General features: G+C 46.9%; 1 protein-coding gene across 1 annotated transcript in view; it reads left to right on the top strand.

The window, feature by feature from the left end:
• WDFY4 (WDFY family member 4) overlaps window positions 1–27,044 on the top strand; it is a 151,811-nt gene that overhangs the window by 108,365 nt on the left and 16,402 nt on the right. The window contains exons 54-59 of the mRNA XM_058186274.1: window positions 5,469–5,622; window positions 6,189–6,280; window positions 6,606–6,818; window positions 14,560–14,701; window positions 14,953–15,110; window positions 18,371–18,529. Coding sequence (XP_058042257.1) covers window positions 5,469–5,622; window positions 6,189–6,280; window positions 6,606–6,818; window positions 14,560–14,701; window positions 14,953–15,110; window positions 18,371–18,529 — 918 coding nt within the window. The remainder of the gene's footprint in view (window positions 1–5,468; window positions 5,623–6,188; window positions 6,281–6,605; window positions 6,819–14,559; window positions 14,702–14,952; window positions 15,111–18,370; window positions 18,530–27,044) is intronic.

Genomic DNA, 27,044 nt, shown 5'->3' with positions numbered 1-27,044 from the left:
CTGGAGCTTTTGAGCTGCACAAGGCCCTCCCTCAGGATTCTCTCCTGAACTGGTTCTGGCAGTAAATGGAGAAGCATAGCAGAGGGGACTGCAAGGAACTGTGCAAACATAAAAAAATTTGGAAGCCTTGTGGAAGAGTTATGTCCAAGGGTTGCCTTGTAATTTAGTAGAGAACCCAGCAGCACAGCAAGAGAGTGATTCATCTAACAGTTATTCAGTCTTCACCATTAACTTTTAATTTCTCTGCCCCCCCCATACCTCCTTTCTTTCTTTCATCTTTTTTCTGTTGCCTACCAGTAAAAATACACTGCACAAAAAACAAAACAGCCTATAATGTACCTTAAAGCAACTGAACAGTAATTAGGTTACATTCACCTTCCGTGCTCTGCAGGACTTTGAAAAGCTCTTTTAAAAGCATCCCTTACCATGCCATAAACAAGATCATGGCATCAGGAAAGGAAAAGGAAATCAAAATGTAAAGAACTACAGGCAACTTAAGAATGAAGGTTAGCTGCTTCAGCAACAGGGGAGGAATGAGGAGGGTCCATCATGAGGGTTAGCCCAGCAGAAACAAAGGATCTGGGAGGACCCTTCATCCCTCACTTACGGAGAGCCAAGCCCTTCCTTTGATCTGGGTCTTCTGAAGGAGCCAAGGTCAAGGTCAGGCAAACTCTTGCGCCAGTTTCAATTGGTAATCGTTACTGGCCTGGTCATCTGGCAGCATTTCATTTCTGTACAGTTAAGAGGGTTAAATAGATGCTTTTAAAAACTAAATAAATAAAAGGGATAGTTCACTCCAGTGATGCTTAAACTACTAGGGGAAATATGAAACTATTTATGAATAAAGCGCTACTGTTGAATATACTTCATTATACTTGAAGTGTGAAGCGAGACCATCGGTGCACACAAAGGCAGGGCGCAAGTCACAAAATGAAAGACATGAAAGGAATCGGTGACCTTGAGCTGCAAATCCCTCCTAGTCTTAGAGACAGATTTGTCTAAGGGACATTATACAATAACAATAATGTTATTATTATTACAATAACATGAACTGAAAAAAAAGCCTTCAATTTCTATTATTGTTATAGAAAAAAGAAAAAGAAAAATCTTTTAAAGCATTAAAAACCATGACAGGCAGAAAGAAAACAGAAATGAATTGTAGGAGAGGTGAGAGTTGCAGATGAAGCAAACAGGAAGGTTCATGCATTGTAAGAATAATTCTCTAGGCTGGAGAATATTCTGAGTTTCATAATCCACAGTGAAGTGCTAAATCCCTGGAAGGGAGCTTTATCCAGCTGTGCTCATGAAAATATGTCAAGTTTCCCCTTTAGCAAGCAGTCAGGATCTTTGCCTGCTCTGGGTTCTGCAGGTTCAGAGAACATATTGAGCTCCCGGGGCTTGCACCCAGGACCCCAGAGAAGAGCTGGGGGGGATGTTCCTGCGTGGGCTAAAACCCTTCATAGCCGCCCCTCCTTTCCTGTGGAATTCTTGCATTCTGAGAGAGAAAGAAAGCTCATTAATTCTGATACAAATGTATGCAAATATAGTTATTAGTATAAGAAATACTGCAAATCAGTTATTGCTTTCTTTATAAATAATACAGGCGTGCGTTTTAGAGATATTACTTTCTCCAAAATGCATTAGACAGCTGCAAAAAATTACATTTTTCTGGATGGTAATATCTTTAACCAGATTTGAGGCGCTAACAACATTTTCTATGTAGATATTATTTTTATTTAATACAGATAACCTTTTTATTACAAATCACATTGTCTTGCTAGAGATTACCATCAGCTCTCATAAAAATGGAAAAAACAGATGAAAATGTGTCAGTCACATATTCTGGCCACCATGTCGTATATATGCAGATCAAAGCCAGAGGGCTCCGAAGGGCTTTCGGAAAGAGACTCGTTAGCTGGCGCTTTCTGCAGTGTTGATTGTCTTTGGAGTCACTGAACTTTCAACTGGAAAATAGCTCTGGGGGCTGCTGAGGCTGCCTCTGAGGGATGAACTCCACAACAATGACTTTGCAACACCCACGCTGACCTGCTCACAGTGCCTTGCCCTTGCACAATCCCACTGGTGTAGGTTTACTCATAAGGCGGGGCAGAGAGTAGTGCAATTAGGGAGAAGGAGGCTGACCCTTACTTTGGGGGATAACTCCCCCTGTGGATTTCCAGAGGAGCGCACGGGGAACATGATTTGCTTCACTTTGGAGGGAGGGCAGTTTATTTTTTTATTTGTCGAGTACGTATTAGATAATATATATAAGTATAAGCATGAATTGAATACATAAAATGAATACAATTAAAGGGAACAGTAGGACAGGGACGGTAGGCACGCTGGTGCTTTTATGCACACCCCTTACAGACCTCTTAGATATGGGGTGAGGTCAACAGTAGCCAGCCTAAGGTTTAAATTTTTGGGGTTTTGGGACGAAACCTCAGAGTCAGGTAGTGCTTTCCAGGCATTGACCACTCTGTTGCTGAAGTCATATTTTCTGCAATCGAGTTTGGTGCAGTTTACCTTAAGTTTGTATCTATTGTGTGCTCATGTATTGTTGTGGTTCAATCTGAAGTAGTCATTGACAGGTAGGACATTGTGACAGATGATTTTATGAGCTATGCTTAGGTCATACCGAAAGTGGCGTAGTTCTAAATTTTCTAAGCCCAAAATTTCAAGTCTGGTGGCATAAGCTATTTAGTTGCAAGTGGAGGAGTAGAGGACTCTTCTTGTGAAATATTTCTGGACACGTTCAATTGTATTAATGTCCAATATGCAGTGTGGGTTCCAGACAGATGAGCTGTATTCGAGAATTGGTCTAGCAAATGTTTTGTATGCTCTGGTTAGTAGTGTAATATTACCGGAGAAGAAGCTACGCAAGATTATGTTTACAACCTTTAATGCCTTTTTGGTGATGTTGTTACAGTGGGCTTTGGCACTTAGATCATTTGATATGAGTACTGTCCTTGATAGAGTGAGGGTCATCTACAAGGTTGTGTCTGCTCAGCTTGTATTTTGTGTTCTTATTCCTTTTGCCAATGTGTAAGACAGAGCATTTGTTGGTTGAGATTTGGCGTTGCCAATTCTGACACAAAGTCAAAGTCTTTTTGAAGGGTAGCAGCATTGTTGGTGGTGTTAAATAGTTTTACATCATCGGCAAAGAGAACGCAGTTACTTATAATATGATCACAAAGGTCATTTATGTATAGTATGAAGAGTGTTGGTCCTAGAACGCTGCTTCGGGGGACACCACTATAAACAGGTGCAGGATTTGATAGGGCACTCCCTATTTTGACCACTTGTTGCCTGCTTGATAGGAATGTGGTTATCCAGTTATGGAGGGGTCCGGAGATGCCATAGGATTTTAGTTTTAGAAGTAGTTTGTCATGTACCACTGAATCAAAGACTTTACAGAAGTCTATATACATTGCATCTATGCTTTGTCCTGATCGAGATTTGTAGTCCATAGGTTGTTGCAGTGTAGAAGTTGTAGATTCCAGGATAATTTTTTTCTGAAACCAAATTGTTTATTAGAGTAGGTTTTTTTCCTAGGTGGAGGGTAATGGATTGGTTGATGATTGATTCCATGACTTTGCAGGAGACGCAGCATAAAGAGATTGGTCTGTAATTTTCAACTAGGCTGGGGTTTCCCTTTTTGAAGATAGGGATGTCCATGGATAGTGATCATAGTTTGGGTAGGGAGCAGGTCCTGAAAGATTTTTCAAAGATTATGCTTAGGGGTTCTGCTATAGCAGTAGAAAGCTTTTTTAAGAAGTATGCACATAGTTCATCAGGTACAATAGATAGAGATGGTTTTAGTCTATGTAGTGCCTTTTCAACATTATTTCTGTGAAATCTATTTGTGTTAGATTGTTGTAGTTATTAGTGGTACGACTAGGGAATATTGGGCATGAGCCATTTCTGTTTACAAAGACAGAGCTGAAGAATGTGTTGAAGAGGTTTGCTTTAACTGCTTCATCATTGCATTTGTTAATGTTAGGTCCTTTTAGGGGTGGGATAGATCTTGAGTCTTTGTTGTTTACAAAATTATAGAAAGCACAGTTGGATTTCGTGCGCAGAAGGTTTTCTTCTTGTTTGATGTTACATGCAAATGCTTTGGCATCACTGATGAGACTGTAAGTTTCAAGAAATCCTTAAGCAAACAGCAATCCTTGCAACAACCTTCTGCCTGGACAAATCTGTAAGATGGCCCAGCCTGAAAATTTGAAAGCATCCTCACTGTGGGAGCCTGCAATTGTTTACAGATTCAAAATAATAAAAAAATGAATATTGAAGGTGCAACAATCTGAACCACCTTCCGGTCAATACTTTGTATCATTCTTCTGGAAATAATAACATCATGTAAATGTTTCCTCTGCCCAGCTAAGAGTCGTCCTTGCAAAACTCTTCTCTCTCTCGGAAATGTTACTCCAGCTCCCTGCCTGTTTCAGTGCCTCTTTGAGATCCGTGCTCAGGTCTGGGGACTCTAAAATCCATTCTGAGCACTTCCCCCTTCTTTCCTGGAAAGCATTTCCTGCAGTGTTCTTGAAACATCCAAACTCTTTTCAGCTTCGGTTTCTTTGCTGAGAAAATATTAGCTTTGAGGTTATGTTGAAACTTAGTGAAGCCATGCTTGCTTTCACCTGTAGAATATTTTCTCTGCACTTCAGCACCACCACACTCTCTCTGGAAGCACAATAGAAGTGCCTTCACGATTAATGTTTCTGCACGTGCTTCACTCCTTTTCCTCCAAATGTCCCTTGCATGCTGATGTCCAAATATTCCAGAACACTTTGTCTAAGACAGTGGTAGTCAACCTGGTCCCTACCACCCACTAGTGGGCCTTCCAGCTTTCATGGTGGGTGGTAGGGGTTTTGTCCGATACTGAGGCACTTTCCTTTTTTAAAATTTAATTGACTTTTTAAAAAATTTTCATAGTATTATTTAAAAACATTTTCATTAGGTTTTCATAAAATTCCTCATGACAATTTAAATTTCTGAAAAATATACTATTTGTATCGCCCGTGCATAAGTTTAGTTCATGTTACGTAAGTGAAACTAAATGGCGCTATAGTGCGACCGCAAACAAAAGAGCCTCGTCCCAGAATAGCTCGCGCATCTCTCCCCACACCACCCAGCTGTAACAGACAAGCAGAGCTGATAGCCGGCGCCCCCCCCCAAACCCAATCCATGATGCGTGAGAGGCATGCGCAGACGACGATACACGGCGCATTACTGTGGAACTGGTAACTGGCAGTTAGAAAATTTTACTGCTAACAGAGATACAAAAGTGGGCAGTAGGTATAAAAAGGTTGACGACCCCTGTTCTAACATTTCAAAGCATTTTGAAATGTTTTGTCATAATCACAGCTTGCAGTTCTGGTGGCTGTTGAATACCTTTAGGCTGTGGCCTAAGATTCTGGATGGTGGCATGGCTTCTCTCCTCCTCCTCCTCCTCTCAACAGGGAGGGGACCTGGACGTTGCAGACCGCATGTTCCACAGTGTGAGGAACACCTGGGAGTCAGCCTCAAGAGACAACATGACGGATGTCCGGGAACTGATACCTGAATTCTTTTATCTCCCTGAATTTTTAACAAACCACAACCACATTGACTTTGGTGAGTGGGCATACGCTGTGTTGGGTTTCCATTTAGAATCATGGGGGATTTACCTGTTGAGTGAAAGAATCAAAATTAAAGCATTCTAGACGAACTTCTGCTCAAACAAGCAAATAATGTGGGATAGTTTGAGCTGGCTGGATGTCCCATTAAAAACTACTCTTTCTTCATCTATGAGAAAGGTGCTCTTGCCTCAACACTCCTCCCTTCTAAAACCCACTGGAGGTATTTCTCCATCGCTAAATCTGTTTTTCCTCATTGACAGATTCTGTCTAGACAAAAACTGGGCAGATCACAGTGGTGATCAACTCAGCAGCTAAACTCACTTAAAACCCACATCAGAAGTTTTGGGCCTGGGATGATCACTAAGGATCTCGGCCCACCATGTTGCCTTCCAGATGTTTTATTTGCCACCAAATCCGAGTTTTTCTCTGATGACGGCTTCATAAACTTAATCTATACCCTTACATCCCTTTATAGGTACTTTTATTTGCTCTCAGATGGAGGAAAGCTTCTTTGTGTCAATTCTTTTATACCACCAATGTCTTCTCTTCCATCCCTTGCAGGATGCTTGCAGGATGGGACCCGGCTGAACGATGTGGATTTGCCACCTTGGGCAGGAGGAAATCCTCACCGATTCATTAGGCTGCACAGGCAGGTCTGTATGAAAAGGCAGTTTGGAACACCGGCAGTGCTGGAGTCAGGACCACAAGTCGAGATAAAAGTCTAATATTCTCAAAACGTTTGTTTTAGTCTAAAATAAAGATAAGGAGAAATCTCTGAAAAGAAATTTCCTTTTTGCAGCCGTTACTAATAGCCTTTATATTTTGTAGCGGAAATTATACACAAGTGATCACCAGGCCTGTAGACTTCCTGAAGCCGCCCCCCCCCCCCGCTTAGCCCCCTCCCCACCCCACCTCACTCGTTGCGAGAAGGGATAGGATGCCTTCTTGCCACCCTGAATGGGTTCGCTTGGGTTTCAGGCCCTGGAGAGCGATTTCGTCAGCAGCCACCTCCACCACTGGATTGACCTCATCTTCGGCTTCAAGCAGCAGGGTTCAGCCGCAGTGAAGGCCGTGAATACCTTCCACCCCTATTTCTACAGCGATCAAGTACAAATGGACAGCATTGACGACCCTCTCATCAAGACCACCGTCCTGGGATTTGTCAGCAATTTCGGACAGATCCCGAAGCAGGTACGATGCAAACAATGGCCTGGGTGACCTCAAGCGATCATGGATGCAGAGTTAGCAAGGAATGGGATTATTTTGATCTCATGTTGAGGTATGACGTTATTATGGGATTTCTTGGAAAAGTAACCCGATTGCCAAAAGAAAGTTGGTTTGAGAAAGTTTGTTTTCAAGTATCACCCAGCCACCACTGAAGCAACATAAAACCTATCATTGTTAATATAATATTAATTATATGGCCCAAGGGCTAATCAATAAAGTAAAGTAAATATAATATTAATTCATCCAATGATGATTTGATGACTCTAGAACAGGGGTAGTCAACATTTTTATACCTACTGCCCACTTTTAATAATAATAATAATAATAATAATAATAATAATAATAATAATAATAATAATAATAATAATAATAATAATAATAATAATAATAATATTTTAATTTGTATACCACCCTTCTCCCGAAGGACTCAGGGCAGTTTACAGCCAAGATAAAATACAGTGAAGACACATACAATACTAAAAACATACATTAAAAAACTTATTAAATTTGGCCCAATTTTTAAAATACAATCAATCCCGATAAAAATTAATAAAAATTAAAACCCATAAAATCAACTACAAAATTAAATTTCAAGTTAGTCCAGCGAGATGGAATAGATAAGTTCGCGGCGAAAGGTCCGAAGGTCAGGTAGTTGTCGAAGTCCAGGGGGAAGTTCGTTCCACAGGGTAGGAGCTTCCGCAGAGAAGGCCCTTCCCCTGGGGGCCGCCAGCCAACATTGCTTGGCTGACGGCACCCTAAGGAGTCCCTCTCTGTGAGAACGCACAGGTCAGTGGGAGGTACCAGATGGCAGTAGACGGTCCTGTAAGTATCCCGGTCCTAAGCCATGGAGCGCTTTAAAGGTGGTAACCAATACCTTGAAGCGCACCCGGAAGACAACAGGCAGCCAGTGCAGTCTGCGCAGGATGGGTGTTACATGGGAGCTCCGAACCTCTCCCTCTATTTATTTATTTATTTATTTATTTTATTAGATTTATAAACCGCCCTTCTCCCGAAGGACTCAGGGCGGTGTACAGCCAAAGTAAAAAGAAACAATATACAGTTAAAATACAATTAAAAAGCTTATTATACAGTGTGGCCGAAATTAAAATAATTTAGAATCTAAAAACCCCAATTAAAACCAGAGAGAAATTTAGAATTTAAAACTACAATTTAAGAAAGCCCCGCACGAACAAACAGATATGTTTTCAGTTCGCGGCGAAAAGTCCGAAGGTCAGGTATTTGGCGTAAACCAGGGGGGAGTTCATTCCAAAGAGTGGGAGCCCCCACAGAGAAGGATCTTCTTCTGGGGGCCACCAGCCGACATTGTCTGGCGGACGGCACCCTGAGAAGGCCCTCTCTGTGCGAGCGTACGAGTCAGTGGGAGGCATGAGGTAACAGAAGGCGGTCCCGTGAGTACCCAGGTCCCAAGCCATGGAGCGCTTTAAAGGTGGTTACCAGAACCTTGAAATGCACCCGAAAGGCAACAGGAAGCCAGTGCAGTCTGCGCAGGAGAGGTGTCACATGGGAGCTATGTGTGACTCCCTCTATCACCTGCGCAGCTGCATTCTGGACCAACTGAAGCCTCCGAGTGCATCTCAAGGGGAGCCCCATGTAGAGAGCATTGCAATAATCCAGGCGGGAGGTGACAAGAGCGTGAGTGACTGTGCATAGGGCATCCCGATCAAGGAAGGCGCAACTGGCGAACCAGGCGAACCTGGTGAAAGGCTCTCCTGGAGACGGCCGCCAAATGATCTTCAAGCGACAGCCGTGCATCCAGGAGAACACCCAAGTTGCTCACTCCTCCTTTGGGGCCAATAACTGCCTCAACAGTCAGCTGCGGCTGCAGCTGACTGTATCGGGGTGCCGGCATCCACAGCCACTCCGTCTTGGAGGGATTGAGCTTGAGCCTGTTCCTCCCCATCCAGACCCGTACGGCTTCCAAACACCGGGACAACACTTCGACAGCTTCGTTGGGGTGGCCCGGGGTGGAAAAGTACAGCTGAGTATCATCAGCGTACAGATGATAACTCACCCCGAAACCACTGATGATCTCACCCAACAGCTTCATATAGATGTTGAACAGGAGGGGCTAGAGAATCGACCCCTGCGGCACCCCACAAGTGAGGTGTCTCGCAGTCAACCTCTGCCCCCCTGTCAACACCGTCTGCGACCGGTCGGAGAGATAGGAGGAGAACCACCGATAAACGGTGCCTCCCACTCCCAACCCCTCCAACCGGCGCAGCAGGATACCATGGTCGATGGTATCGAAAGCCGCTGAGAGGTCTAATAGGACCAGGGCAGAGGAATAACCCCTGTCTCTGGCCCTCCAGAGATCATCCACCAAAGCTGTCTCCGTGCTGTATCCGGGTCGGAAACCGGACTGGCACGGGTCTAGATAGACGGCTTCATCCAGGTACTGGGGTAGCTGGCGTGCCACAGCACTCTCTACAACCTTCGCAGTGAAGCGAAGGTTGGAGACCGGACGGTAATTACCTAAAATAGCTGGGTCCAGGGAAGGCTTCTTGAGGAGGGGTCTCACCACTGCCTCCTTCAAGGCAGCAGGGAAAACTCCCTCCAGCAAAGAAGCGTTAGTAATCCCCTGGAGCCAGCCTCGTGTCACTTCCCGGGAGGCCAGTACCAACCAGGAAGGGCACGGGTCCAGTAAACATGTCGTAGTATGCAGCCTCCCCAGCAACCTGTCCACGTCCTCGAGAGTCACAGGATCAAACTCATCCCAAATAACCTCCACAAGACGCGACTCCGCCCTCCCACCTGGATCATCCCAATTTCGGTCCAAGCCGTCCCGGAGCTGAATGATTTTGTCGTATAGATAACCACTAAACTCCTCGGCACGGCCCTGCAATGGGTCATCCCGCACCTCCTGATGCAGGAGGGAGCGGGCCACCCGAAACAGGGCGGCCGGGCGGTTATCTGCCGACGCAATGAGGGTGGAAGCGTAGGAACGCCTCGCCTCCCTCATTGCCACTAGGTAGGTCCTAGAATAGGATCTAACTAGTGTTCGGTCAGCTTCTGACCGGCTGGCCCTCCAGACACTCTCTAGGCGTCTTCTCCGGCGTTTCATCTCCCTCAGCCCCTCGGAGAACCAAGGGGCCGGGCGAGACCTACGTCGGGTCAGAGGCCGCAAGGGCACGACACGGTCCAAAGCTCCAGCCGCGGCCCGTTCCCAGGCCGCAACTAGCTCTCCAGCTGTGCCGTGGGCCAGGTCCTCAGGAAATGGCCCAAGCTCCATCAGGAACCTCTCCGGGTCCATCAGGCGCCTGGGACGGAACCAGCGCGTTGGCTCCGTCTCCCTGCAGTGGTGGATAGCGGTCCGAAAATCTAAGCGAAGGAGAAAATGATCTGACCATGACACCGGTTCTGTTTCTAAGTTATCTAATACCAGATCATTTCGCCACTGACCAGAGATATAAATCAGGTCCAGTGTGCCACCCCCTATGTGCGTGGGGCCATCAATTACCTGGATCAGGTCCAAGGCCGTCATGGAAGCCTGGAACTCCCGAGCCGTTGTCGATGACAGGCCCGTCGATGGCAGGTTAAAGTCCCCCATGACTATCAGTCTGGGGGTCTCCACCGCCACCCCGGCGAGCACCTCCAACAACTCGGGTAGGGCTGTGGTCACGCAGCAAGGAGCCAGGTACGTGATCAACAAGCCCATCTGATCGCGATGGCCCCACTTCACAAAGAGGGATTCACAACCGGCAATCTGAGGTACAGTGGCCTCCCTCGGCTCTAGACTTTCTCTAATGACAACCGCTACCCCCCCACCCCTACCTTGGGCTCTCGGCTGATGAAATGCTCGGAAACCTGGTGGGCATAACTCCACAAGGGGAACCCCCCCCTCCGGACCCAACCAGGTCTCCGTAATGCCCATAAGGTCCGCGGCTTCCCCCTGAATAAGATCACCAATCAGGGGGGCCTTATTGACCACGGACCAGGCATTGCATAACATCAACCGGAGACCAAGGCTCTGAGGACCATGGCCACCCGGGGAACGGGTGAAGACTGGGGGGCCGGAGCACGTGATCGTTTTGAGACAGCAAGCACGTGCTCCCAGCACTTGATATGGCCCCCCGCTTCCACCATATCTGCCTCTCCCACTTACCGTACAGATGGAACGATTCTCCACTCCTGGAACGAACCCATCCCCCTCTGCCTTCGGACCAGATGGTACAATGCCGCGAACAAGCACAGGGGCTAAATCCCTCCCCGACGGGTTTTTCCCCCCACCCGTCGTATCCCTCCCTCCCCTTAAAAGACCCCTTTTAAAAAACCTATTTAAAAATCCCCAGAAACTCTTCTTGGCCGCATGCCACCTCTCTGGGTCCCAAGACCCTTCGTTGAGGTAAGCTCTTGATAACCTAGAGGGCCATTCCTGCGAGGCGGGGGAACCTCGCAGTCGTAATAGATCGGTGGATGAGTATCTCATGAAAGAATAACAGTTTGCGACAGCGAAAGTGTACAACCCAAGCCGGCATAGATGTTAACCGGCTTCTAGGCCAGCCGAGTTGACTGTTCCGCACAAGTCCAAATGAACCCAAAGCCGGCCAAGTCCAGATGATCCAGGAAACAACCAAGGGGTCTAGGGGTCCGGCCAAATCTAATGGTCTCCCCCCCGACAGCTGGTACAATAATATCCTCCTCGGTTGCCGACCACTAAGATGGAATAGTGGCCCTCGGAAACTCGGCATTTCTCCATCCTGGGAAAGGGGTTCCTGCCGCTCCGTGGTCTGATGGAATACCGCACGCTCTAGTGCCACCAGTACCGCAATTGCCGCCAAAATCACCGCCGTTCCAGAGGCCGCCATTAATAGTGCTGGATCCATGATAGATTCATGTCCCAGCATGCCGCAGATAGAAGTCGAGGACGCTCCGCCGATGTGCCACTGATGAAAAATGCGGCACAAAATCATGCCGTTGAGGAACATTTCAGGGAAGGCCAGGCCTGACAGAAAGGTCAGCTGGGGGGGGGGAGGAACAGCCGATCTTCGGGCCCTCCAAAAGTCCAGCCCGAGCGGCCCACCACCCTGCCGCCAAACTTGTAAGCGGCCAGGGGATCGAACTAAGGCCCGCCCGGGACGACTACCCCACCCCGAAATAGTCGCCGTCATCCGCTGTCCCTCAGTTGGTAAAGCATGCGGTTCCAAAATCCTCCCGCTGATGGAAGTCGCGGCCGAGGCTAAGCATACCCAAGAAGTCAGCTGGGAGAGGGAGAAACAGCTGATATTCAAGCCCTCCAAGCCTCCGGTCCGAACGGCCCACCACACTGCCGCCAGCATTAGCTAACGCCAGGGATCTCAAAAGCCAGTCCAGGACGGTAACCCCAATCCTAAAATGGCCGCCGCTATCCGCTGCTCTCCCAAGGCTCCGGCCCCGAATTCAGCAGCCGAGAGACCACTGAGGTCCAAAGACCTCGCTCTCGGCTGCCAGCACGATGACCCACCTAGGGCCGGAGTCTCTGCAGCCCGGCGAGCGGCCAACGATCTCAAAAACCAGTCCGTGGCTATGCGGTCTGTGCTGTCCGTGCTGTCCGTGCGGCCTGGCTCACGGCCGAAGGTCTCAAAAGCTGAAATCTGCGAAGTCCGCGCAGCCCGGCTCACGGCCGGGGATCTTAAAGCCGGTCCGGGGATCTTAATGTCGGTCCGGGCGGTAGGCCCTACCCCAAAATGGCCGCCACCATCCGCTGCTCTCCCAAGACTCCGGCCCAGAGCTCAGCAACCGAGAGACCACTGAGGTCCAAAGACCTCACTCTCGGCTGCCGGCATGCTGACCCACCTGGGACCGAAGTCTGTGCAGCCCGGCGAGCGGCTGAACAGCATCTCGGCTGGAAAACACCGGCCGCCGTCTTCACGAGATCAAAATACCACCGCCATTACGCGCATGCGCAGAAGAGAATTCTATCACCCGCGCAGCTGCATTCTGGACTAACTGGAGCCTCCGGGTGCTCTTCAAGGGGAGCCCCATGTAGAGAGCATTGAGTAATCCAAGCGAGGGGTAACAAGAGCATAAGTGACCATGCATAGGGCATCCAGGTCAAGGAAGGGGCTTTTGTATCTCTGTGAGTAGTAAAATTTTCTAACTGCCCACCGGTTCCACAGTAATGCGCTGTGTATTGTTGCCTGCACATGTCTTTCATGCATCGTGGATTGGGTTGGGGGGGCACCAGCTACCAGCTCTGCTTGTCTGTTACAGCTAGGTGGTGTGGGGGGAGATGTTCAAGATATTCTGGGACGAGGCTCTTTTGTTTGCGGTCGCACTATAGCGCCATTTAGTTTCACTTACGTAACGTGAACTAAATTTATGCACGGGCTATACAAATAGTATATTTTCAGAAATTTAAATTGTCACGGGGAATTTTATGAAAACCTAATGAAAATGTTTTTAAATAATGCTATGAAAAATTTTTTAAAAGTCAATTAAATTTTAAAAAAGGAAAGTGCTTTAGTATTGGACAAAACCCCTACCACCCACCATGAAAGCTCGAACTGTTGGGCCGTAGGGACCAGGTTGACTACCACTGCTCTAGAAGATGATACAAACTAGGGTGCAGATCCCATCTTTGTTTGCATTTATCTGCTAATTTTTCTGATAATCTCTGTGAGTTTAACACCATTTTAATAGATTTTGTTTTGTTTCAATAACTTGGAAATCATTCAGGTATATCAGCTTTTCTTCACCTAATCAGTAATCAAGGTTTTTAGATGCTATTGTTTAATTGCTTAGCTCACTCATTGGACTAGAATCTTTTCTCCTTCCAAGTTTATAAAGAGCTTTCCATGCAAATGTTTACATCTCGTTCTGTAAATCTCTGCTTAATGAGAAAGAACTGTGTGGAGAAATGTCTGGGCATTGAGGGTTGCCAGAGCAAGAAGTATCATTGAAGCAGGCAGGAATCTCCTTCCTTGCACAAAGATAAACCCTCCAGAAAATATGTTTATTATAACACAATAACGTAACACAAATAAATGTTATAGCATAAACACATTTAATGGTTTAGAGCGTTCCCGTCAAGTTACTACTAGTAGTAGTTACTACTACTCCAAGCCATTAGTGCATTTCTCCAAGCAAACAACCCCAAATTATCTGCTAAGGAGTCAGTTCTCTCTATTGGCGCTGAGTAGCACCCACTTTGCCAAAGGCAAAGGCAGAGCTGTGGCGTATAAATGCAAGGTGCTCGCCACCCCCAGAAGCTCAGCTGAACAAAATGAAGGTGGTAAGGAAGCAGCGGGGGGGGAGGGGTTTCATGCCAGGCTATTCTCAAACCAAATCATAAGTAATTCTCTGCTCTGTGCTTGACTAGCGGGGGTCTTTAATTGTCCTCTTGACCCCTCTGATAAATGCCACTCGTTGCTCTCTTCCTTGCTGAAGGAAAGCAAGGATCGCCCACCGTTTCTCATCAGCGATTGAAACATGGTGTTCCCTCCCTGTGACACAATATAATTTTACTCTTTTAGGCATTTAGAGTTTTAATTTCTACTTTATTATGTTAATACTGTGCTTGCTGTAATTTTTTCAGAGGTTTTTGGTTGCTACCATAACTCCTTTGCATTGAGAAGTAAAAGGTAATTTGTAAGAAAACAAATATTTTAAGAATATGCAGTGGAGCTTTTGGTGCCTGTATATATTACTTTACAGGATTGATTGATTTGCTGTAATTTGTTTGTTTATGGTTCTTTTTCATTCTCAGATTTTTACAAAACCACATCCCTCCAGAAATGCTGTGAGCCTGAGGAAACATTCAGTGGGGAAAAACAGCTTCCTCTTTCCTTCTCCAGCACTCTCTGTCAGTAATCTGTACCATCTGAAACTGTCATCAGTCATTCCCAAAGGTATAGACCGGCTGAACAGTGTGCAAAGGACATTATAACTCCTAGTTCAGGCCCCCCCCCTCTTTTTTTCTTTCTTTTTTTTTTTTAGCATTTAGAGCAGTTTCTAAGCTTTGGCAATCCTAAGCGAGGAATTGGGGAAGAAAGAGAATTCTAGATATTGGATGGCACAAAACTTCCTGGGACAAATTCAAGCAGCAGATTTTTTCCCCCTTTAAAATGTGTTCTAAAGTTGTTTTCTTTCTTTTCTGTAGAGGCACCACATGGGCCTGTTGGTCATATTGTATGCACAGAAAAGGGGATTTTGGCTGTGGAGAAGGAAAGTATTTTGCTTCCTCCACTATGGAATAAAACATTTTGCTGGGGATTCAGTGACTTCACCTGCTGTCTGGCTGATTCTGGATCAGACAAGGTAATCATGAACTACAGATTGCCACCTGTTGGGCACTCAGCAATGGATAGGCTGATCCTTCCATGGGTGCATTTCATCGATTGTCTTACCTTCTGTTTCCTCTTTTGCCAGAGGGAGCATGGCATGCCTTAGGTAGGTCCAGCCACAGATGGAAAGGTCTGGAGAACTTAGCAAATGCACAAAAAATTCTTGAACAAAATCATCAATATATATGTCTGCAACTTATATTGGACAGAAAGGCAAGACATAATTAAAAGTAATAATAACTTCAAAATGGATCTCTTTGTACTTGAATATATTATATATAGAAGACCGTGTCGTTCACTTTCTGCAACATCCTTTCTCCTGGGGTGCAAGACAAAGATGAGTAATGTCAGTTAGTGTTTTAAAAAATGTGCAAAAGTTACAGCCACAATTTGATTGGTGGAATTGTGTGGGGCAAAGAGCAGAATAAGCAGCTCCTTTTCTCATTAGCTTTTCCTGCCAGAAAGTCTTATCTGTCACTGTTCTGACTATATTAACATCTACATTATAAAAATATGTATTCCCATAAAAGTGCCGCACTTTCTTTCCACCCATGTTGTTTCTTCTCCCACTTCCTGAACTAAATCTTGGTTGATACAAAGGATTGCTGATTGTTTTCTGACTTCCTTGCCCTCTGAAATTTGTCATTAAATGAAATCAGAAATTTCCTGAAAGGACTTTGTGCTTTGTGAGAATTTGTCAGATGTCACAGTAATTAAAATTTCCTGTGACTTTGATTTCATATCTCTTTGAAAGACCTGCTGTTTACCTTTGGAAGAATTCAGCATAGTGGTGGGTTGCTACCGGTTTGCCCCGGATCAGGGGAACCGGTAGGGGCAGCAGGAGGCTCTGCCCACCCGCCCGGATGCTTCTGTGTATGCGCAGAAGTGGCACGCAGGCACGCGCCCATGAGCAAACTGGTAGCGACGGATTTTGAAACCCGCCCCTGGTTATAATGAGAACAGAATTGGAAGGGACCTTGGAGGTCTTCTAGTCCAACCCCCTGCCCAGGCAGGAAACCCTACACCATTTCAGACAAATGGTTATCCAACATTTTCTTAAAAATTTCCAGTGTTGGAGCATTCACAGCTTCTGCAGGCAAGTTGTTCCACAGATTGTTCTAACTGTCAGGAAATTTCTCCTTAGTTTTAAGTTGCTTCTCTCTTTGATTAGTTTCCACCCATTGCTTCTTGTTCTACCCTCAGGTGCTTTGGAGAATAGTTTGACTCCCTCTTCTTTGTGGCAACCCCTGAGATATTGGAACACTGCTACCATGTCTCCCCTGGTCCCTCTTTTCATTAAACTAGACATACCCAGTTCCTGCAACCGTTCTTCATATGTTTTATCCTCAAGTCCCCTAATCATCTTTGTTGCTCTTCTCTGCACTCTTTCTAGAGTCTCAACATCTTTTTTACATTGTGGCGACCAAAACTGAATGCAATATTCCAAGTGTGGCCTTACCAAGGCATTATAAAGTGGTATTAACACTTCACGTATTCCTGATTCTATCCCTCTGTTTATGCAGCCCAGAACCGTGTTGGCTTTTTTAGCAGTTGCTGCACACTGCTGGCTCATATCTAAATGGTTGTCCACTAGGACTCCAAGATCCCTCTCACAGTTGCTTCTATTGAGCAAGGTACCACGTATATGGTACTGTGCATTTTGGTTTTTTTGCCTAAATGTAGAACCTTACTTTTTTCACTGTTGAATTTCATTTTGTTAGATAGTGCCCAATGTTCAAGTCTGTCAAGATCCTTCTGTATCTTGGGCCTATCTTCTGGAGTGTTGGCTATTCCTGCCAGCTTCGTGTCATCTGCAAATTTGATGAGTTCCCCATCTATCCCCTTGTCAAAGTCATTGATGAAGATGTTGAAGAGTACTGGGCCTAAAACAGAGCCTTGGGTTACTCCACTGCATACTTCCCTCCCTGTGGATGTAGTTCCATTGAGGACTACACGTTGAGTGCGGTTGGTCAGCCAGTTACGAATCCATCTGGTGGTGGTGCTGTCTAACCCACAATTTTCTATTTTACCTAGTAGTAGGTTATGGTCTACTTTATCAAATGCTTTACTGAAATCCAAGTAAATTATATCAACAGCATTCCTCTGGTCCACCCTTCTCTACTTTTTGGGAAACAAAGTTGTCTGCTAGGTTTGTTAGGAACCTGTTGGATCTTCCACTTGGTGCAGAGTTTGTCTCCCAGTTGATGTCAGGGTAGTTAAAATCCCCCATTACTACTGTGATGTGCTTCCTACATACCTTAGTTAGCTGACTAGCAAAAAGTTCATCTACTTCCTCTGTTTGGTTGGGTGGCCTATAGTATAGACCTATGGCAATATCATTTCCCCACCACCCTTTAATATTGACCCAAATGCATTCAATGCTGATTCAGCAGCATTGTTTTTATTTGTGCCTCTATTTATCTCAGTGTGGAGGGTCTCTGCAGCCCTGCGTGTCTTTGCCCCACCCAGCACAGTTTCCTCTTCCTGGCAATGCTCTGTTCAGGGGAGCCAGGATTTCCTGTGCCTTACAAGCTACTGCCGCCCACCAGAGTTGAGACAGGTGGGCAGTCAGGGAGGGACACCGGACACTGTGTGGATGATTCTCCTTTGGGCCAGAAGCCAAGTGACCAGGAAGCCAACCTGGTTGTTTAAAAAGAGAAGCTGGCATGAAATGCTGAAATGAAGACAAGTTACAGCAAGTGAAAAATATCCTTCCCTCTTTCAGCACCATAGAGCAGATAAGATGGGTGCATTTTTCAGGTTAATAAGCAATATGAAACGTTCTGAGTATATTTTGAAACGAATATTCTCATTATTATGAATTCACTAGTATTTTGATATTATAAATTGATTTTTGGTCTTTCACTGGTGTTTGTGACTTGGACAAAGAAGCCAGTATCCGTGGAGGCTGCAGGAGGAAGGCACAGACTTTATATTCAAAAATGACTGATAGACCGCATTTTACAGAAAAACTGGCAAAAGAACAGTATTAAACTCTTTCAGAATTCGTATTTGCTTTTCAACTTTTTGTATTTCTTTTTTTAAAGCCTATTTTATTAACACGCACAAAAGTTTGTTTTAACTCTTAAACACTTAACTCAATTAAAATTCCACATAAATATATAAGCATATAAGTGTTGCAATTGTGGAAGTGTTGCATCCATTTCACTCCACCTCTTCCCTTGCCCTCCTCTCTGCTTCCCTCCTGCCTCGGGTGCTCCTTGGTCCATGCAGAAGATGACAGTCCTGGAGGCTCCGGCTGACTGGGGTGACTGCCTCTGTGCTGTGTCTCCCACACCCAGCAGCCTCATCACGTCTGGAAGCAGCTGCGTTGTCTGTGTCTGGGATCTCTGCAGGACCACAACGGGAGCCATGGCCCTACATCTGAAACAGGTGGGTCGCCCCAATTCCTCTTCTGAAATCGAAGGGAGCTGCTGGGATAACGATTTGGGGCAACACCTGCAGAGGGTTAGCAGGAATCAGAGGTCGACTTCTTCTCCCTCCGAGTCCTCCATATTTCTCTTTCTCATCTCCCCCCCCACCCCAGGTACGCATATCCAAAACCAACCTTTCACACTTTTCTTTGCTATATTCCATTAAGGGCTTAAACTCTTCTTCCTTATCAGGTGGAGAAAAGAGAAAAATTAGCAGGATTAGCTCTGATTTAGGAACAGGGTTTACTAAACTGCTAGTTCCCATGAAGAAAAGATTAAAGAACTGCTTTACCCAATTAATTAGCTCATTTTGAGGGTCCTAATACAATAAATAGTACAATTAGTTGAAGGTTAACATTAAGCAAACTTAATGTGTTGCATAAATGCAGCCACTAGATGTTTCACCAACTTTATTCTTATTCTTATTCAGGGGGAGTCCGCGGACCTTATGGGCATTACGGAGACCTGGTTGGGCCCAGAGGGGGGGGTTCCCCTTGTCGAGCTGTGCCCTCCGGGTTTCCGAGCATTTCATCAACCGAGGGCCCAAGGTAGGGGTGGGGGGTGGCGGTTGTCATTAAGGAGGATCTAGAGCCGAGGGAGGCCACTGTTCCTCAGATTGCCGGCTGTGAATCCCTCTATGTGAGGTGGGGCCATAGGAATCAGTTGGGCTTGTTGATCGCGTACCTGGCTCCTTGCTGCGTGAACACAGCCCTGCCCGAGCTGCTGGAGATACTTGCCAGTGTGGCGGTTGAGACCCCCAGACTTATGGTTATGGGGGATTTCAACCTGCCATCAGCAGGCTTGTCATCGACTGCAGCTGGGAGTTCCAGGCTTCCATGATGGCCTTGGACCTGATTCGAGTAAATGATGGCCCTACACACATGGGGGGAGGCACGCTGGATCTAATTTATGTCTCTGGACAGTGGTTAAATGATCTGGAATTAGATGATGTAGTAACAGAACCGTTGTCATGGACAGATCATTTTCTCCTTCGCCAAACCTCCGAACCGCCACCCACCATCGCAGGGAGACGGAACCTATACGTTGGTTCCGTCCCAGGCGCCTGATGGACCCTGAGAGGTTCCTGACGGAGCTTGGGCCAATTCCTGAGGATCTGGCCCACGGCTCGACTGAGGAACTAGTTGCGGCCTGGGAACAGGCCGCGGCTGGGGCCTTGGACCGGGTCGTGCCTTTGCGGCCTCTGACCCCGCGCAGGTCTGGTCCGGCCCCTTGGTTCTCCGAGGGGCTGAGGGAGATGAAACGCCGGAGAAGACGCCTAGAGAGCACCTGGAGGTCCAGTCGTTCCGAAGCTGATCGGATACTAGTTAGGTCCTATTCTAGGACCTACCTAGTGGCAATGAGGGAGGCAAGGTGCTCCTACGCCTCCACCCTCATTGCGTCGGCAGATAACCGCCCGGCCGCCCTGTTTCGGGTGACCCGCTCCCTCCTTCATCAGGAGGTGCGGGATGACCCTTTGCAGGGACGTGCCGAGGAGTTTAGTGGTTATCTATACGATAAAATCGCTCAGCTCCGGGATGGCCTGGACCGAAATTGGGATGATCCAAGCAGGGGAGAGGAGGCACGTCTTGTCGAGTCTGTTTGGGATGAGTTTGACCCTGTGGCTCCCAAGGACGTGGACAGGTTGTTGGGGAGGCTTCATGCCACTACATGTTTACTGGACCCGTGTCCTTCCTGGCTGGTACTGGCCACTGAGGAAGTGACACGAGGCTGGCTCCAGGGGATTATCAACGCTTCTTTGTTGGAAGGGGTTTTCCCTGCCGCCTTGAAAGAGGCGGTGGTGAGACCCCTCCTCAAGAAGCCCTCCCTGGACCCGGCTATTTTGGGTAATTATCGTCCGGTCTCCAACCTTCGCTTCGTTGCGAAGGTTGTAGAGAGTGCTGTGGCGCGACAGCTACCCCAATACCTGGATGAAGCCGTCTATCTAGACCCGTTCCAGTCCGGTTTCCGACCCGGATACAGCACGGAGACAGCTTTGGTCGCATTGGTGGATGATCTCTGGAGGGCCAGGGACAGGGGTTATTCCTCTGCCCTGGTCCTATTAGATCTCTCAGCGGCTTTTGATACCATCGACCATGGTATCCTGCTGCGCCGGTTGGGGGATTGGGAGTGGAGGCACCGTATCGGTGGTTCTCCTCCTATCTCTCTGACCGGTCGCAGACGGTGTTGACAGGGGGCAGAGGTCACCGCGAGGGGCCTCACTTGTGGGTGCCGCAGGGTCGATCCTCTCGCCCCTTCTGTTCAACATCTATATGAAGCCGTTGGGTGAGATCATCAGTGGCTTCGGGGTGAGATACCAGCTGTACGCTGACGACACTCAGCTGTACTTTTCCACCCCGGGCCACCCCAATGAAGTTGTTGAAGTGCTGTCCCGGTGTTTGGAAGCCGTACGGGTCTGTATGGGGAGAAACAGGCTCAAGCTCAATCCCTCCAAGACGGAGTGGCTGTGGATGCCGGCATCTCGGTTCAGTCAGCTGCAGCCGCGGCTGACTGTTGGAGGCGAGTTACTGGCCCCAAAGGATAGGGTGCGCAACTTAGGTGTCCTCCTGGATGAACGGCTGTCGTTTGAAGATCATTTGACGGCCGTCTCCAGGGGGGCCTTCCACCAGGTTCGCCTGGTTCGGCAGTTGCGCCCCTTCCTTGATCGGGATGCCTTGTGCACAGTCACTCACGCGCTCGTTACCTCTCGCTTGGATTATTGTAATGCTCTCTACATGGGGCTCCCCTTGAGGTGCACTCGGAGGCTTCAGTTAGTCCAGAATGCAGCTGTGCGGGTGATAGAGGGAGCTTCGCGCAGCTCCCACATAACACCGCTCCTGCGCAGACTGCACTGGCTGCCTGTGGCCTTTCGAGTGCACTTTAAGGTTTTGGTTATGACCTTTAAAGCGCTCCATGGCTTAGGGCCTGGGTACTTACGGGACCGCCTGCTGTTACCGCATGCCTCCCACCGACCCGTACGCTCTCACAGAGAGGGACTTCTCAGGGTGCCGTCCGCCAAGCAATGTCGGCTGGCGGCCCCCAGGGGAAGGTCCTTCTCTGTGGGGGCTCCCACACTCTGGAACGAACTGCCCCCGGGTTTACGCCAAATACCTGACCTTCGGACCTTCCGCCGCGAACTGAAGACACATCTTTTTATTTGCGCAGGACTGGCTTAAATTTTACTGATTTTTTAAATTTTTATTATCAATTTTAAGGGTTTTTAGCTTTATATATTTTAAAGTTTTTAGGCCAATTATAAAATAAGTTTTTTAATTTGTATTTTAAATTGTATATTGTATTGTCTATTTTTATTTTGGCTGTACTCCCTGAATCCTTCGGGAGAATGGCGGTATAAAAATCGAATTAATTAAATAAATAAATAAATAAATAAATATTAATTTTGATATCTTCTGCACACAAACCATCATGGATTTATGTGGTCTGTTATGAAGATGATGCTGGTGAGGTAACAAAGACCCAGCTTAGTGGAGTGGCCAATATGAAGGCAATTGTGTGAAGTAGGTTTCAGGCTTCATACATGTAAGTTGCTTTAGGAAAGAAGATTATGCATCATTGTGGAAGAATGCCAAATAGGTAGCATATAAAATGATATTTATATAAAATGAAATCTGTAGATGATAGATAGATAGATAGATAGATAGATAGATAGATAGATAGATAGATAGATAGATAGATAGATAGATAGATAGCTGGCTGGATTGATGGGTGGGTGGGTAGGTGGGTGGATAGATAGAAGCAGCTGGATGAATTTACATACTTTGGAAAGAAGTGGAAAATTAAATTTTTAAAAAGGGGAATGGGGAGTTAAGGGATCAATGGGGAGAAGGGATTATGGTGTATGGTTTTGTAGTATTTTAGCATATGTTTGTTAGATGTTATACCCTGTATTTTGCTCTGGGAAGTCTCTGGGGGGGGTGAAGGGGGAGGGGGAAATTTTTTAAAAAAATTTGTTTGTTGTAAAACTTTTTCAATAAAAAAAAAAGAAAATGAAATTTTTTAAGATATGTAAATACTAATAGAAACAGGGTACATGGACTGTAATATTGATCTGTTGCAAGGATTTAATGTCTCTTAATGTTTCTTTTATGTACACTGAGAGCATATGCACCAAGACAGATTCCTTGTGTATCCAATCACACTTGGCCAATAAAATTCTATTCTATTCTATTCTATTCTATTCTATTCTATTCTATTCTATTCTATTCTATTCTATTCTATTCTATTCTATTCTATTCTATTAAAATTATCAAAAATACTGTCTGTGGGAGCTCTTTGTCCTGTGAGGGAGACAGTTGAGAATGTCAGCAGAATGTCAGCAGAAACAAAATTGGTGTGGAGGAGACTGTGGGAACGTGTGTTTCAGAGGTGCGTATAGTAAAAAGAAAAGGGGAGGAACATTAACAGGTGATGAATGTGGATCGAATGGAGGATTTCTGGGTACTGAAGTATTTGAGTCATATAGAGAGATTGAATGATCCAACTATTAAAAAAAGAAGAAAGGATGAATTGGTTAAATGGATGATAAGATGCACAAGAAGAGAGAGGTAAAAAGAATAAATCAAAGAATATGACTGTTAAAACAAAGATGTGGAGTGGGGTATATATATAAACTATATTTGGTTAGCTTACCTTGTCTTTTGCCTTAATTTTGCTTATTTTTGTATAATATAGAATAGAATAGAATAGAATATTTTTATTTATAGACCGCCCTTCTCCCAAAGGACTCAGGGCAGTGTACAGCCAAGAATAAAATACAGAAAGAAAACAACAATACAAAACTAAAAACAACCCTTAAAAAACCTATTTGATATGGCTACTTATAGATAAAATATTACCCTCTAAAATTTACAAAAAATTTAAAACCCATAAAATCAATTTGATAATTTAAAATTTAAGCGAGTCCAGCAAGACGAAATAAGTAGGTTTTAAGTTCGCGGCGGAAGGTCCTAAGGTCAGGTATTTGTCGGAGTCCAGGGGGAAGCTCGTTCCATAGGGTAGGAGCCCCCACAGAGAAGGCCCTCCCCCTGGGGGCCGCCAGCCGACATTGCTTGGCTGACGGCACCCTGAGGAGCCCCTCTCTGTGAGAGCGCACCGGTCGTTGGGAGATAGACATTGGCAGTAGACGGTCCCGTAGGTATCCCGGTCCTAAGCCATGAAGCGCTTTAAAGGTAGTAACTAACACCTTGAAGCGCACCCGGAAGACAACAGGCAGCCAGTGCAGTCTGCGCAGGATAGGTGTTACATGGGAGCTCCGAACTGCTCCCTCAATAACCCGCGCAGCCGCATTCTGGACTAACTGGAGTCTCCGGGTGCTCCTCAAGGGGAGCCCCATGTAGAGAGCATTGCAATAGTCCAGACGAGAGGTAACGAGAGCATGAGTGACCGTGCATAGGGCATCCCGGTCCAGGAAGGGGCGCAACTGGTGGATCAGGCGAACCTGATAAAAAGCTCTCCTGGAGACAACTGTCAAATGGTCTTCGAAAGACAACTGCCCATCCAGGAGCACGCCCAAGTTGCGCACCCTCTCCATCGGAGCCAATGACTCGCCCCCAACAGACAGCCGCGGCTGCAGCTGACTGTACCGGGATGCCGGCATCCACAGCCACTCCGTCTTGGAGGGATTAAGTTTGAGCCTGTTCCTCCCCATCCAGACCCGTACGGCTTCCAGACACCGGGACAGTACTTCGATAGCTTCGTTGGGGTGGCCTGGGGTGGAAAAGTACAGCTGCGTGTCATCAGCGTACAGTTGGTATCTCATCCCAAAACCACTGATGATCTCACCCAGTGGTTTCATGTAGATGTTGAACAGGAGAGGCGAGAGAATCGATCCCTGCGGCACCCCACACATGAGGCGCCTCGGAGTCGATCTCTGCCCCCCTGTCAACACCGTCTGCGTCCGGTCAGAGAGGTAGGAGGAGAACCACTGATAAACGGTGCCTCCCACTCCCAACCCCTCTAACCGGCGCAGCAAGATACCATGGTCGATGGTATCGAAAGCCGCTGAGAGGTCTAATAGGACCAGGGCAGAAGAGTAACCCTTATCCCTGGCCCTCCAGAGATCATCCACCAATGCGACCAAAGCCATCTCTGTACTGTACCCGTGCCGAAAGCCAGACTGGAACGGGTCCAGATAGACAGTTTCATCCAGGTACTGGGGTAGCTGACATGCCACCACACTCTCTACAACCTTCGCCGTAAAGCGAAGGTTGGAGACCGGACGATAATTTCCTAAAAAAGCCGGGTCCAGGGAAGGCTTCTTGAGGAGAGGTCTCACCACCGTCTCTTTCAAGGCAGCGGGAAAGACCCCCTCCTGCAAAGAAGCATTTATAATCCCCTGGAGCCAGCCTCGTGTCACCTCCTGCGTGGCCAGCACCAACCAGGAGGGGCATGGGTCCAGTAAACATGTGGTGGCATTCAGTCTTCCCAGCAACCTGTCCATGTCCTCGGGAGTCACAGGGTCAAAACCATCCCAAACACTCTCAACAAGACGGGTCTCGAAACTCTCATCCGGATCTACCCAATTTTGATCCAATCCGTCCCGAAGCTGAACGATTTTATCGTATAGATAACCGTTAAACTCCTCGGCACGCCCTTGTAATGGGTCCCCCTGCCCCTCCTGTTGAAGGAGAGAGCGGGTCACCCGAAATAGGACGGCCGGGCGGTTATCTGCCGACGCAATGAGGGAGGAAATGTAAGAACGTTTCGCATCCCTCAATGCCACTAGGTAGGTCCTGATAAAGGACCTAACTAGTGTCCGGTCAGACTCAGAACGGCTGGATCTCCAGGCACTCTCTAGGCGTCTTCTCCGGCGTTTCATCTCCCTCAGTTCCTCAGAAAACCAAGGAGCTGGTTGAGACCGACGCCGGGTCAGGCCGTGACTAGTTCTTCAGTCGTGCCGTGGGCCAGGTTCTCGGGAAACGGCCCGTCAGGAACCTCTCAGGGTCCATCAAGCGCCTGGGACAGAACCAACGTATTGGTTCCGTCTCCCTGCAGTGGTGGGTAGCAGTCTGAAAGTCCAGACGAAGGAGAAAATGATCTGACCATGACAAAGGTTCAATAACTAAATCATTTAAAATCAGATCATTCAGCCACTGGCCAGAGATAAAAACCAAGTCTAGGGTGCCACCCCCAATGTGAGTAGGGCCATCCATTAATTGAGTCAGGTCCATGGCCGTCATGGAAGCCATGAACTCCCGAGTGATCGAGGATGCCGCGCCAGTATCACTCATTCTGAAAGGAAATAGCATGATGGGTGTGTGTATATGCATGTTTTATTGCTTGTACTAATTGTATTTGATTACCCTGAAATCTATTGATCTGAAGAATGAACTTTGAAATAAATGCATATAACCGTCATGACTACCTGGCCATTAACAGCCTTTTCTTTCACGAAATGATCTAATCCCCCTTTGATGCCCTTGAACGGCTGTACCTGACTGCAGCTCCTGATCTTATTTATTGAATTGTCAAGACACAATGGCATGGCCACGTGGGAGAGGAAAGAGGACAGGAGAGCCCCCGTCCCCAGCAGCCACCAAAGAAAGGGAGGGAAGCGGCCTTCCTGCGATCCCTCTGGCCCCACTCCATGAGGCTGGGAGCCTTCTTGCTTGCAGAGGAGCCAAGAGGGCAAGGCTGGCTCACCGGCCCAGCCGAGGTGTTCTTCAACCAGCGGGAACCGTTTGCCAGGTGCCCTGGAACAGAGGCTCCTGCTGCGCTTCCGGAAGGCTCTCTGGAGGCCGTTCAGATTCCCCAGGTCGGTCTTCAGCAGTTGCCAAAGAAGATTTCCTTGGATTTTCTACACCCACCAGTCAGTGCAGAGGTTGCCACTTGCTGGATGAAGGATGGTGTCAAAACTAAGGAGGGGTGGGCGTTATGCAAGCCGGGGGGTGTGTGGTCCTTGTGCATCAGGAAGGAATTCTTTACTTCATCCATCTGACTTATATGGCCCCTCCTCTCCCTTTTACGTGACTCTGGAGGGCTTTCAATTGTATTTAGGTTTCTCAGCAGGGCACCTGGAAGCGCCTGTGATCTTGCAGACCCTTTCGTGGCTCTTCTCAGACCTCCTGATGTTCTTTAGAAATGGTTATAGATTATTAAAACACGGGATGTTTGCTTGCCCTAAAGCAGAGGGTCCGTTTTAAAATTAATAATAATAATAATAATAATAATAATAATAACAACAACAACAACAACAACAACAACAACAACAACAACAGAGTTGGAAGGGACCTTGGAGGCCTTCTAGTCCAACCCCCTGCCCAGGCAGGAAACCCTACACCATTTCAAACAAATGGCTATCCAACATTTTCTTGAAAATTTCCGGTGTTGGAGCATTCACAACTTCTGCAGGCAAGTTGTTCCACCGATTAATTGTTCTAACTGTCAGGAAAATTCTCCTTAGTTCTAAATTGCTTGTCTCCTTGATTAGTTTCCACCCATTGCTTCTTGTTCTACCC

This window comes from Ahaetulla prasina, chromosome 5 (assembly GCF_028640845.1).
Source record: "Ahaetulla prasina isolate Xishuangbanna chromosome 5, ASM2864084v1, whole genome shotgun sequence".
NCBI lineage: Eukaryota > Metazoa > Chordata > Lepidosauria > Squamata > Colubridae > Ahaetulla > Ahaetulla prasina.
This window is presented reverse-complemented; position numbering and strand designations above follow the sequence as displayed.